This window comes from Bufo gargarizans, unplaced genomic scaffold (genome assembly GCF_014858855.1).
Source record: "Bufo gargarizans isolate SCDJY-AF-19 unplaced genomic scaffold, ASM1485885v1 fragScaff_scaffold_389_pilon, whole genome shotgun sequence".
Taxonomy (NCBI): domain Eukaryota; kingdom Metazoa; phylum Chordata; class Amphibia; order Anura; family Bufonidae; genus Bufo; species Bufo gargarizans.
The window spans coordinates 20446-32717 of record NW_025334106.1 but is presented as its reverse complement, the minus strand read 5'-3'; the positions used below and the strand labels follow the sequence as shown (position 1 = coordinate 32717).

The window sequence follows — 12272 nt, the reverse complement described above, 5'->3', positions numbered from 1 at the left end:
GTTCTTTACTGTAAGAGCTGTGAATCTGTGGAGCAGTCACCTCAGGAGCTGGTTCTTTACTGTAAAAGCTGTGAATCTGTGGAGCAGTCACCTCAGGAGCTGGTTCTTTACTGTAAGGGCTGTGAACCTGTGGAGCAGTCACCTCAGGAGCTGGTTCTTTACTGTAAGGGCTGTGAACCTGTGGAGCAGTCACCTCAGGAGCTGGTTCTTTACTGTAAGAGCTGTGAATCTGTGGAGCAGTCGCCTCAGGAGCCGGTTCTTTACTGTAAGAGCTGTGAATCTGTGGAGCAGTCACCTCAGGAGCTGGTTCTTTACTGTAAGAGCTGTGAATCTGTGGAGCAGTCACCTCAGGAGCCGGTTCTTTACTGTAAGAGCTGTGAATCTGTGGAGCAGTCGCCTCAGGAGCTGGTTCTTTACTGTAAGAGCTGTGAATCTGTGGAGCAGTCTCCTCAGGAGCTGGTTCTTTACTGTAAGAGCTGTGAATCTGCGGAGCAGTCACCTCAGGAGCCGGTTCTTTACTGTAAGCTGTGAATCTGTGGAGCAGTCTCCTCAGGAGCTGGTTCATTACTGTAAGGGCTGTGAATCTGTGGAGCAGTCACCTCAGGAGCCGGTTCTTTACTGTAAGAGCTGTGAATCTGTGGAGCAGTCTCCTCAGGAGCTGGTTCTTTACTGTAAGAGCTGTGAATCTGTGGAGCAGTCACCTCAGGAGCTGGTTCTTTACTGTAAGAGCAGTGAATCTGTGGAGCAGTCACCTCAGGAGCTGGTTCTTTACTGTAAGGGCTGTGAATCTGTGGAGCAGTCACCTCAGGAGCCGGTTCTTTACTGTAAGGGCTGTGAATCTGTGGAGCAGTCTCCTCAGGAGCCGGTTCTTTACTGTAAGGGCTGTGAATCTGTGGAGCAGTCACCTCAGGAGCTGGTTCTTTACTGTAAGAGCAGTGAATCTGTGGAGCAGTCACCTCAGGAGCTGGTTCTTTATTGTAAGAGCTGTGAATCTGTGGAGCAGTCACCTCAGGAGCTGGTTCTATACTGTAAGAGCTGTGAATCTGTGGAGCAGTCTCCTCAGGAGCTGGTTCTTTACTGTAAGGGCTGTGAATCTGTGGAGCAGTCTCCTCAGGAGCCGGTTCTTTACTGTAAGAGCTGTGAATCTGTGGAGCAGTCACCTCAGGAGCTGGTTCTTTACTGTAAGAGCTGTGAATCTGTGGAGCAGTCTCCTCAGGAGCCGGTTCTTTACTGTAAGAGCTGTGAATCTGTGGAGCAGTCGCCTCAGGAGCTGGTTCTTTACTGTAAGAGCTGTGAATCTGTGGAGCAGTCACCTCAGGAGCTGGTTCTTTACTGTAAGAGCTGTGAATCTGCGGAGCAGTCTCCTCAGGAGCTGGTTCTTTACTGTAAGAGCTGTGAATCTGTGGAGCAGTCACCTCAGGAGCTGGTTCTTTACTGTAAGAGCTGTGAATCTGTGGAGCAGTCACCTCAGGAGCTGGTTCATTACTGTAAGGTCTGTGAATCTGTGGAGCAGTCTCCTCAGGAGCTGGTTCTTTACTGTAAGAGCTGTGAATCTGTGGAGCAGTCTCCTCAGGAGCTGGTTCTTTACTGTAAGAGCTGTGAATCTGCGGAGCAGTCACCTCAGGAGCCGGTTCTTTACTGTAAGCTGTGAATCTGTGGAGCAGTCTCCTCAGGAGCTGGTTCATTACTGTAAGGTCTGTGAATCTGTGGAGCAGTCTCCTCAGGAGCTGGTTCTTTACTGTAAGAGCTGTGAATCTGTGGAGCAGTCTCCTCAGGAGCTGGTTCTTTACTGTAAGAGCTGTGAATCTGTGGAGCAGTCTCCTCAGGAGCTGGTTCTTTACTGTAAGCTGTGAATCTGTGGAGCAGTCACCTCAGGAGCAGGTTCTTTACTGTAAGGGCTGTGAATCTGTGGAGCAGTCTCCTCAGGAGCCGGTTCTTTACTGTAAGAGCTGTGAATCTGTGGAGCAGTCACCTCAGGAGCTGGTTCTTTACTGTAAGAGCAGTGAATCTGTGGAGCAGTCACCTCAGGAGCCGGTTCTTTACTGTAAGAGCTGTGAATCAGTGGAGCAGTCACCTCAGGAGCTGGTTCTTTACTGTAAGAGCTGTGAATCTGTGGAGCAGTCACCTCAGGAGCGGGTTCTTTACTGTAATGTCTGTGAATCTGTGGAGCAGTCACCTCAGGAGCCGGTTCTTTACTGTAAGAGCTGTGAATCTGTGGAGCAGTCACCTCAGGAGCTGGTTCTTTACTGTAAGAGCTGTGAATCTGTGGAGCAGTCTCCTCAGGAGCGGGTTCTTTACTGTAAGGGCTGTGAATCTGTGGAGCAGTCTCCTCAGGAGCTGGTTCTTTACTGTAAGAGCTGTGAATCTGTGGAGCAGTCACCTCAGGAGCCGGTTCTTTACTGTAAGAGCTGTGAATCTGTGGAGCAGTCACCTCAGGAGCTAATTCTTTACTGTAAGAGCTGTGAATCTGTAGAACAGTCACCTCAGGAGCTAATTCTTTACTGTAAGAGCAGTGAATCTGTGGAGCAGTCTCCTCAGGAGCCGGTTCTTTACTGTAAGAGCTGTGAATCTGTGGAGCAGTCGCCTCAGGAGCTGGTTCTTTACTGTAAGAGCTGTGAATCTGTGGAGCAGTCTCCTCAGGAGCTGGTTCTTTACTGTAAGAGCTGTGAATCTGTGGAGCAGTCGCCTCAGGAGCTGGTTCTTTACTGTAAGAGCTGTGAATCTGTGGAGCAGTCTCCTCAGGAGCTGGTTCTTTACTGTAAGAGCTGTGAATCTGTGGAGCAGTCTCCTCAGGAGCCGGTTCTTTACTGTAAGAGCTGTGAATCTGTGGAGCAGTCGCCTCAGGAGCTGGTTCTTTACTGTAAGAGCTGTGAATCTGTGGAGCAGTCACCTCAGGAGCTGGTTCTTTACTGTAAGGGCTGTGAATCTGTGGAGCAGTCACCTCAGGAGCTGGTTCTTTACTGTAAGAGCTGTGGAGCAGTCACCTCAGGAGCTGGTTCTTTACTGTAAGAGCTGTGAATCTGTGGAGCAGTCACCTCAGGAGCTGGTTCTTTACTGTAAGAGCTGTGAATCTGTGGAGCAGTCTCCTCAGGAGCTGGTTCTTTACTGTAAGGGCTGTGAATCTGTGGAGCAGTCTCCTCAGGAGCTGGTTCTTTACTGTAAGAGCTGTGAATCTGTGGAGCAGTCTCCTCAGGAGCTGGTTCTTTACTGTAAGAGCTGTGAATCTGTGGAGCAGTCACCTCAGGAGCTGGTTCTTTACTGTAAGGGCTGTGAATCTGTGGAGCAGTCACCTCAGGAGCGGGTTCTTTACTGTAAGAGCAGTGAATCTGCGGAGCAGTCGCCTCAGGAGCAGGTTCTTTACTGTAAGGTCTGTGAATCTGTGGAGCAGTCGCCTCAGGAGCTGGTTCTTTACTGTAAGAGCTGTGAATCTGTGGAGCAGTCACCTCAGGAGCTGGTTCTTTACTGTAAGAGCTGTGAATCTGTGGAGCAGTCTCCTCAGGAGCCGGTTCTTTACTGTAAGAGCTGTGAATCTGTGGAGCAGTCACCTCAGGAGCTGGTTCTTTACTGTAAGAGCTGTGAATCTGTGGAGCAGTCACCTCAGGAGCCGGTTCTTTACTGTAAGGGCTGTGAATCTGCGGAGCAGTCTCCTCAGGAGCGGGTTCTTTACTGTAAGAGCTGTGAATCTGTGGAGCAGTCACCTCAGGAGCTGGTTCTTTACTGTAAGAGCTGTGAATCTGTGGAGCAGTCACCTCAGGAGCTGGTTCTTTACTGTAAGAGCTGTGAATCTGTGGAGCAGTCGCCTCAGGAGCCGGTTCTTTACTGTAAGAGCAGTGAATCTGTGGAGCAGTCACCTCAGGAGCCGGTTCTTTACTGTAAGAGCTGTGAATCTGTGGAGCAGTCACCTCAGGAGCCGGTTCTTTACTGTAAGAGCTGTGAATCTGTGGAGCAGTCACCTCAGGAGCTGGTTCTTTACTGTAAGAGCTGTGAATCTGTGGAGCAGTCACCTCAGGAGCTGGTTCTTTACTGTAAGAGCTGTGAATCTGTGGAGCAGTCACCTCAGGAGCTGGTTCTTTACTGTAAGGGCTGTGAATCTGTGGAGCAGTCTCCTCAGGAGCGGGTTCTTTACTGTAAGAGCTGTGAACCTGTGTGGAAGTCGTCTTTAACTGCACACATTGGGGTCACGTTATACATCACCGGGAGTCATTACTGTTATTTTGGGGTCAGGTTATATATTATTCAGGGTCATTATTTCAGCTCCCTCCTCCAAGGCTTGTATCCTGGTGTATAATTTTCTGCATCTTCCAGGTCACAAAATCCACCGCGAATCCTGATGAACTGGGGACTCTGGCGAGCCAACTTACTTCAGACTATGGCCAACTTGCACATGAAGCCAAACCGGCATCTATGACAGCAGAAAATGAAGAGGTGAGAAGTGCTGATGATCCTGAGGCCTCTGTGGGTCCTTTATCCCATGGTCCCCTTTGTTTTTGTGTGTGATTTCCTTCTTCTCCCTCAGATCTGTGATTTTTCTGCTTTCAGATTGGATCCCACATTAAGCAGCGGGTACAAGAGCTGGGTCATGGTTGCTCTCAGCTGGTCACAAAAGCTGGTGCCCTCCAGTGCTGCCCAACAGACGCTTACACCAAGAGAGAGCTGATCGACTGTGCACGGCTTGTGTCCGAGAAGGTGGGTGGAGGCCTGCAGCTGGGCAGTGGTCCCACATGAGCAACAGTACTATGTGATCCTGCCGTGTCCTTTATGGTTAGAGGTGTGTGATCCTCACCCTGCTGTGTCCTTCCTGGTCAGCGGTGACAGAGGTGTGTGATCCTCACCCTGCCGTGTCCTTTATGGTTAGAGGTGTGTGATCCTCACCCTGCCGTGTCCTTCATGGTCAGTGGTGACAGCGGTGTGTGTTCCTCATCCTGCCGTGTCCTTCCTGGTCAGTGGTGACAGTAATGTGTGTTCCTCATCCTGCCGTGTCCTTCCTGGTCAACAGTGACAGTAATGTGTGATCCTCACCCTGCCGTGTCCTTCCTGGTCAGTGGTGACAGTAATGTGTGATCCTCACCCTGCCGTGTCCTTCATGGTCAGCGGTGACAGAGGTGTGTGTTCCTCATCCTGCCGTGTCCTTCCTGGTCAACAGTGACAGTAATGTGTGATCCTCACCCTGCCGTGTCCTTCCTGGTCAGTGGTGACAGTAATGTGTGATCCTCACCCTGCCGTGTCCTTCCTGGTCAGTGGTGACAGTAATGTGTGATCCTCACCCTGCCGTGTCCTTCATGGTCAGCAATGACATCGGTGTGGGTGATCCTCACCCTGCCGTGTCCTCCATGGTCAGCAGTGACATCGGTGTGTGATCCTCACCCTGCCGTGTCCTTCATGGTCAGCAATGACATCGGTGTGTGTGATCCTCAACCTGCCGTGTCCTTCCTGGTCAGCAATGACATCGGTGTGTGTGATCCTCACCCTGCCGTGTCCTTCATGGTCGGCAGTGACATCGGTGTGTGATCCTCACCCTGCCATGTCCTTCATGGTTAGCAGTGACATCGGTGTGTGATCCTCACCCTGCCGTGTCCTTCATGGTCGGCAGTGACATCGGTGTGTGATCCTCACCCTGCCATGTCCTTCATGGTCGGCAGTGACATCGGTGTGTGATCCTCACCCTGCCGTGTCTTTTATGGTCAGCAATGACATCGGTGTGTGTGATCCTCACCCTGCCGTGTCCTCCATGGTCAGCAATGACATCGGTGTGGGTGATCCTCACCCTGCCGTGTCCTTCATGGTCAGCAATGACATCGGTGTGGGTGATCCTCACCCTGCCGTGTCCTTCATGGTCGGCAGTGACATCGGTGTGTGATCCTCACCCTGCCATGTCCTTCATGGTTAGCAGTGACAGCGGTGTGTGATCCTCACCCTGCCGTGTCCTTCATGGTCAGCAGTGACAGCGGTGTGTGATCCTCACCCTGCCGTGTCCTTCATCGTCAGCAATGACATCGGTGTGGGTGATCCTCACCCTGCCATGTCCTTCATGGTCAGCAGTGACAGCGGTGTGGGTGATCCTCACCCTGCCGTGTCCTTCATGGTCAGCAGTGACATCGGTGTGTGTGATCCTCACCCTGCCATGTCCTTCATGGTCAGCAGTGACAGCGGTGTGGGTGATCCTCACCCTGCCGTGTCCTTCATGGTCAGCAGTGACAGCGGTGTGGGTGATCCTCACCCTGCCGTGTCCTTCATGGTCAGCAATGACATCGGTGCGGGTGATCCTCACCTTGCCGTGTCCTTCCTGGTCAGCGGTGTGTGATCCTCACCCTGCCGTGTCCTCCATGGTCAGCAGTGACATCAGTGTGGGTGATCCTCACCCTGCCGTGTCCTCCATGGTCAGCAGTGACATCGGTGTGGGTGATCCTCACCCTGCCGTGTCCTTCCTGGTCAGCAATGACATCGGTGTGGGTGATCCTCACCCTGCCGTGTCCTTCATGGTCAGCAAGGACATCGGTGTGGGTGATCCTCACCCTGCCGTGTCCTTCATGGTCAGCAAGGACATCGGTGTGGGTGATCCTCACCCTGCCGTGTCCTTCCTGGTCAGCGGTGTGTGTTCCTCACCCTGCCGTGTCCTTCATGGTCAGCAATGACATCGGTGTGGGTGATCCTTACCCTGCTGTGTCCTTCATGGCCAGCAATGACAGTAATGTGTGTGATCCTCACCCTGCCGTGTCCTTCCTGGTCAGCGGTGTGTGTTCCTCACCCTGCCGTGTCCTTCCTGGTCAGCAATGACATCGGTGTGGGTGATCCTCACCCTGCCGTGTCCTTCATGGTCAGCAATGACATCATTGTGTGTGATCCTCACCCTGCCGTGTCCTTCCTGGTCAGCGGTGTGTGTTCCTCACCCTGCCGTGTCCTTCATGGTCAGCAATGACATCGGTGTGGGTGATCCTCACCCTGCCGTGTCCTTCATGGTCAGCAATGACATCGGTGTGGGTGATCCTCACCCTGCCGTGTCCTTCATGGTCAGCAATGACATCAGTGTGTGTGATCCTCACCCTGCCGTGTCCTTCATGGTCAGCAATGACATCAGTGTGGGTGATCCTCACCCTGCCGTGTCTTTCATGGTCAGCAATGACATCGGTGTGGGTGATCCTTACCCTGCCGTGTCCTTCATGGTCAGCAGTGACATCGGTGTGGGTGATCCTCACCCTGCCGTGTCCTCCATGGTCAGCAGTGACAGCGGTGTGGGTGATCCTCACCCTGCCGTGTCCTCCATGGTCAGCAGTGACAGCGGTGTGGGTGATCCTCACCCTGCCGTGTCCTCCATGGTCAGCAGTGACATCGGTGTGGGTGATCCTTACCCTGCCGTGTCCTTCATGGTCAGCAGTGACATCGGTGTGGGTGATCCTCACCCTGCCGTGTCCTCCATGGTCAGCAGTGACATCGGTGTGTGTGATCCTCACCCTGCCGTGTCTTTCATGGTCAGCAATGACATCAGTGTGGGTGATCCTCACCCTGCCGTGTCCTCCATGGTCAGCAGTGACATCGGTGTGTGTGATCCTCACCCTGCCGTGTCCTTCATGGTCAGCAGTGACATCGGTGTGGGTGATCCTCACCCTGCCGTGTCTTTCATGGTCAGCGATGACATCGGTGTGTGTGATCCTCACCCTGCCGTGTCTTTCATGGTCAGCAATGACATCGGTGTGGGTGATCCTTACCCTGCCGTGTCCTTCATGGTCAGCAGTGACATCGGTGTGGGTGATCCTCACCCTGCCGTGTCCTCCATGGTCAGCAGTGACAGCGGTGTGGGTGATCCTCACCCCGCCGTGTCCTCCATGGTCAGCAGTGACAGCGGTGTGGGTGATCCTCACCCTGCCGTGTCCTCCATGGTCAGCAGTGACAGCGGTGTGGGTGATCCTCACCCTGCCATGTCCTCCATGGTCAGCAGTGACAGCGGTGTGGGTGATCCTCACCCTGCCGTGTCCTTCATGGTCAGCAGTGACAGCGGTGTGTGATCCTCACCCTGCCATGTCCTCCATGGTCAGCAGTGACAGCGGTGTGGGTGATCCTCACCCTGCCATGTCCTCCATGGTCAGCAGTGACATCGGTGTGAGTGATCCTCACCCTGCCGTGTCTTTCATGGTCAGCAATGACAGTGATGTGTGATCCTCACCCTGCCGTGTCCTTCATCGTCAGCAATGACATCGGTGTGGGTGATCCTCACCCTGCCGTGTCCTTCATGGTCAGCAGTGACAGCGGTGTGTGATCCTCACCCTGCCGTGTCCTTCATGGTCAGCAGTGACAGCGGTGTGGGTGATCCTCACCCTGCCGTGTCCTTCATGGTCAGCAATGACATCGGTGTGGGTGATCCTCACCCTGCCGTGTCCTCCATGGTCAGCAATGACATCGGTGTGGGTGATCCTCACCCTGCCGTGTCCTCCATGGTCAGCAGTGACAGCGGTGTGTGATCCTCACCCTGCCGTGTCCTCCATGGTCAGCAGTGACAGTAATGTGTGATCCTCACCCTGCCGTGTCCTTCATGGTCAGCAATGACATCGGTGTGGGTGATCCTCACCCTGCCGTGTCCTTCATGGTCAGCAATGACATCGGTGTGGGTGATCCTCACCCTGCCGTGTCTTTCATGGTCAGCAATGACATCGGTGTGTGTGATCCTCACCCTGCCGTGTCTTTCATGGTCAGCAATGACATCAGTGTGGGTGATCCTCACCCTGCCGTGTCCTCCATGGTCAGCAGTGACATCGGTGTGTGTGATCCTCACCCTGCCGTGTCCTCCATGGTCAGCAGTGACATCGGTGTGTGTGATCCTCACCCTGCCGTGTCCTTCATGGTCAGCAGTGACATCGGTGTGGGTGATCCTCACCCTGCCGTGTCTTTCATGGTCAGCAATGACAGTTATGTGTGATCCTCACCCTGCCGTGTCCTTCATGGTCAGCAGTGACAACGGTGTGTGATCCTCACCCTGCCGTGTCCTCCATGGTCAGCAGTGACAGCGGTGTGGGTGATCCTCACCCTGCCGTGTCCTCCATGGTCAGCAGTGACAGCGGTGTGGGTGATCCTCACCCTGCCGTGTCCTCCATGGTCAGCAATGACATCGGTGTGTGTGATCCTCACCCTGCCGTGTCCTCCATGGTCAGCAGTGACAGCGGTGTGGGTGATCCTCACCCTGCCGTGTCTTTCATGGTCAGCAATGACATCGGTGTGTGTGATCCTCACCCTGCCGTGTCCTCCATGGTCAGCAGTGACATCGGTGTGTGTGATCCTCACCCTGCCGTGTCCTCCATGGTCAGCAGTGACATCGGTGTGTGTGATCCTCACCCTGCCGTGTCCTTCATGGTCAGCAGTGACATCGGTGTGGGTGATCCTCACCCTGCCGTGTCTTTCATGGTCAGCAATGACAGTTATGTGTGATCCTCACCCTGCCGTGTCCTTCATGGTCAGCAGTGACAACGGTGTGTGATCCTCACCCTGCCGTGTCCTCCATGGTCAGCAGTGACAGCGGTGTGGGTGATCCTCACCCTGCCGTGTCCTCCATGGTCAGCAGTGACAGCGGTGTGGGTGATCCTCACCCTGCCGTGTCCTCCATGGTCAGCAATGACATCGGTGTGTGTGATCCTCACCCTGCCGTGTCCTCCATGGTCAGCAGTGACAGCGGTGTGGGTGATCCTCACCCTGCCGTGTCTTTTATGGTCAGCAATGACATCGGTGTGGGTGATCCTCACCCTGCCGTGTCCTTCATGGTCAGCAATGACAGCGGTGTGTGATCCTCACCCTGCCGTGTCCTCCATGGTCAGCAGTGACATTGGTGTGAGTGATCCTCACCCTGCCGTGTCTTTCATGGTCAGCAATGACATCAGTGTGGGTGATCCTCACCCTGCCGTGTCTTTCATGGTCAGCAATGACAGTGATGTGTGATCCTCACCCTGCCGTGTCCTCCATGGTCAGCAATGACATCGGTGTGGGTGATCCTCACCCTGCCGTGTCCTTCATCGTCAGCAATGACATCGGTGTGGGTGATCCTCACCCTGCCGTGTCCTCCATGGTCAGCAGTGACAGCGGTGTGTGATCCTCACCCTGCCGTGTCCTCCATGGTCAGCAGTGACAGCGGTGTGGGTGATCCTCACCCTGCCGTGTCCTCCATGGTCAGCAATGACATCGGTGTGTGTGATCCTCACCCTGCCGTGTCCTCCATGGTCAGCAGTGACAGCGGTGTGGGTGATCCTCACCCTGCCGTGTCTTTTATGGTCAGCAATGACATCGGTGTGGGTGATCCTCACCCTGCCGTGTCCTTCATGGTCAGCAATGACAGCGGTGTGTGATCCTCACCCTGCCGTGTCCTCCATGGTCAGCAGTGACATCGGTGTGAGTGATCCTCACCCTGCCGTGTCCTTCATGGTCAGCAGTGACAACGGTGTGTGATCCTCACCCTGCCGTGTCCTCCATGGTCAGCAGTGACAGCGGTGTGGGTGATCCTCACCCTGCCGTGTCCTCCATGGTCAGCAGTGACAGCGGTGTGGGTGATCCTCACCCTGCCGTGTCCTCCATGGTCAGCAATGACATCGGTGTGTGTGATACGCTCCCTGAGGTGTCCCCCATGGTCAGCAGTGACAGCGGTGTGGGTGATCCTCACCCTGCCGTGTCTTTTATGGTCAGCAATGACATCGGTGTGGGTGATCCTCACCCTGCCGTGTCCTTCATGGTCAGCAATGACAGCGGTGTGTGATCCTCACCCTGCCGTGTCCTCCATGGTCAGCAGTGACATCGGTGTGAGTGATCCTCACCCTGCCGTGTCTTTCATGGTCAGCAATGACATCAGTGTGGGTGATCCTCACCCTGCCGTGTCTTTCATGGTCAGCAATGACAGTGATGTGTGATCCTCACCCTGCCGTGTCCTCCATGGTCAGCAATGACATCGGTGTGGGTGATCCTCACCCTGCCGTGTCCTTCATCGTCAGCAATGACATCGGTGTGGGTGATCCTCACCCTGCCGTGTCCTCCATGGTCAGCAGTGACAGCGGTGTGTGATCCTCACCCTGCCGTGTCCTCCATGGTCAGCAGTGACAGCGGTGTGGGTGATCCTCACCCTGCCGTGTCCTCCATGGTCAGCAATGACATCGGTGTGTGTGATCCTCACCCTGCCGTGTCCTCCATGGTCAGCAGTGACAGCGGTGTGTGATCCTCACCCTGCCGTGTCCTTCATGGTCAGCAGTGACAACGGTGTGTGATCCTCACCCTGCCGTGTCCTCCATGGTCAGCAGTGACAGCGGTGTGGGTGATCCTCACCCTGCCGTGTCCTCCATGGTCAGCAGTGACAGCGGTGTGGGTGATCCTCACCCTGCCGTGTCCTCCATGGTCAGCAGTGACAGCGGTGTGGGTGATCCTCACCCTGCCGTGTCTTTTATGGTCAGCAATGACATCGGTGTGTGTGATCCTCACCCTGCCGTGTCCTCCATGGTCAGCAGTGACATCGGTGTGAGTGATCCTCACCCTGCCGTGTCTTTCATGGTCAGCAATGACATCGGTGTGGGTGATCCTCACCCTGCCGTGTCCTTCATGGTCAGCAGTGACAGCGGTGTGTGATCCTCACCCTGCCGTGTCCTCCATGGTCAGCAGTGACAGCGGTGTGGGTGATCCTCACCCTGCCGTGTCCTCCATGGTCAGCAATGACATCGATGTGGGTGATCCTCACCCTGCCGTGTCCTCCATGGTCAGCAGTGACAGCGGTGTGTGATCCTCACCCTGCCGTGTCCTCCATGGTCAGCAATGACAGCGGTGTGGGTGATCCTCACCCTGCCGTGTCCTCCATGGTCAGCAGTGACATCAGTGTGGGTGATCCTCACCCTGCCGTGTCCTTCATGGTCAGCAGTGACAGTAATGTGTGATCCTCACCCTGCCGTGTCCTTCATGGTCAGCAATGACATCGGTGTGGGTGATCCTCACCCTGCCGTGTCTTTCATGGTCAGCAATGACATCGGTGTGGGTGATCCTCACCCTGCCGTGTCCTTCATGGTCAGCAATGACATCGGTGTGGGTGATCCTCACCCTGCCGTGTCTTTCATGGTCAGCAATGACATCGGTGTGTGTGATCCTCACCCTGCCGTGTCCTTCATGGTCAGCAATGACAGTAATGTGTGATCATTACCCTGCCGTGTCCTCCATGGTCAGCAGTGACAGCGGTGTGGGTGATCCTCACCCTGCCGTGTCCTCCATGGTCAAGCAGTGACAGCGGTGTGGGTGATCCTCACCCTGCCGTGTCCTCCATGGTCAGC

General features: G+C 54.7%; 1 protein-coding gene across 2 annotated transcripts in view; it reads left to right on the top strand.

Moving 5' to 3' along the window:
* LOC122922490 (talin-1) overlaps positions 1 to 12272 on the top strand; it is a 94598-nt gene that overhangs the window by 70542 nt on the left and 11784 nt on the right. For both annotated transcript variants that reach the window (XM_044273095.1, XM_044273094.1), the window contains 2 exons: positions 4306 to 4425; positions 4540 to 4686. In XM_044273095.1, the coding sequence (XP_044129030.1) occupies positions 4306 to 4425; positions 4540 to 4686 (267 nt within the window). The remainder of the gene's footprint in view (positions 1 to 4305; positions 4426 to 4539; positions 4687 to 12272) is intronic.